Here is a 1,067-nt window from a genome sequence, read left to right on the forward strand (position 1 = left end):
GGCGCTTGGCGATCTGGTAGATGCGCACGTAGACCAGGATCATGATGAGGCAGGGCGCGAAGAAGGAGCCGATGCACGACGAGATTACGTACCACTTCTGGTCGTTGATCTCGCAGCGCGGCTCGGTCGGCTGCTGGCCGCTGCCGCCGCCCTTCTTCTTGGTGGNGAAGAGCACGTCGAGTGCCAGGTAGATCTCACACCACGCCTTGCCGAAATACCAGTAGCCCATGACCTCGTTGGCCAGGGAGAAAGGGATGACAAGCGTGGCCACCAGGATGTCGGCCGAGGCCAGAGACACCAGAAAGAGGTTCTGGGGCGCCTTAAGTGCGCGGCTCGTGAACACGGCGATGATGACCAGCACGTTGCCGAACACCGTGAGCAGCATGAGCAGGCCGGCCAGGCACACCAGAGTCAGCGTCACCTGCAGGGAGTAAGGGGTGGCCCGGGCGCCGCCCCCCGGCGCCTCGGTCCCATTCCAGCTCGTGTTGCCCGCGTCCAGCTGCAGGGAGCCCATGGGCGCGAAGCTGCCCTCGGCCAGCGGCTGCTCCTGGCGGAACATGAACGCGGATGCCCGCTTGCCTGGGCCTGCTGCCAGTTGTCTTCCGGCCCAGCGCCCGTGGGTCCTCCTCTTCCTCCCGCGCCCCGCTCGCCCTTACGCGCCTCACATGGGGAGGGACCGCAGGGACGCGGGCCGGAGCTGGGGAGACGCTAGCAGCCCATGGGCCCGGCTCCCGCGAACGGCGCCTTCTCTTCCCCAGCTCAGCACAAGTTTTATTTCTAAGCGGCGGGAGAGTAGGTCGGTCGAGCCGATGGGGAAGGAGAGAGAGATTCAAGGGAGAACCAAAACCATCGGTGGCCTGATGACTTGGAAGGATGACGGAAAATTTTACAAATAGATCTCTATCTTGACTCTTGAGCCCGAGCGAAAAGCAAGAGGTCTTACCGTGTGCGGGACCCGCCCCCACCCCGGGAGGCAGCCGAGGGGCGCGGACGCGGGCCTGGGGTCTGTCTTCTTACATCCCCGAAGCGATTACCGACTCTCCCGCTTCCCCCAGACGCGGCGGTGC

General features: G+C 64.5%; 1 protein-coding gene across 1 annotated transcript in view; it reads right to left on the reverse strand.

Moving 5' to 3' along the window:
• The window catches only part of ADRA2A (adrenoceptor alpha 2A), a 2,592-nt gene extending 1,595 nt beyond the window's left edge, over positions 1-997 (reverse strand). The window contains 1 exon segment of the mRNA XM_077762424.1: positions 1-997. This exon segment is cut by the window's left edge and continues 6 nt beyond it. Coding sequence (XP_077618550.1) covers positions 1-559 — 559 coding nt within the window. The 5' untranslated portion in view covers positions 560-997.
• Positions 998-1,067: the final 70 nt, after the last annotated feature.

This window comes from Crocuta crocuta, unplaced genomic scaffold, assembly GCF_008692635.1.
Source record: "Crocuta crocuta isolate KB4526 unplaced genomic scaffold, BGI_CrCroc_1.0 scaffold328, whole genome shotgun sequence".
NCBI classification, from domain to species: domain Eukaryota; kingdom Metazoa; phylum Chordata; class Mammalia; order Carnivora; family Hyaenidae; genus Crocuta; species Crocuta crocuta.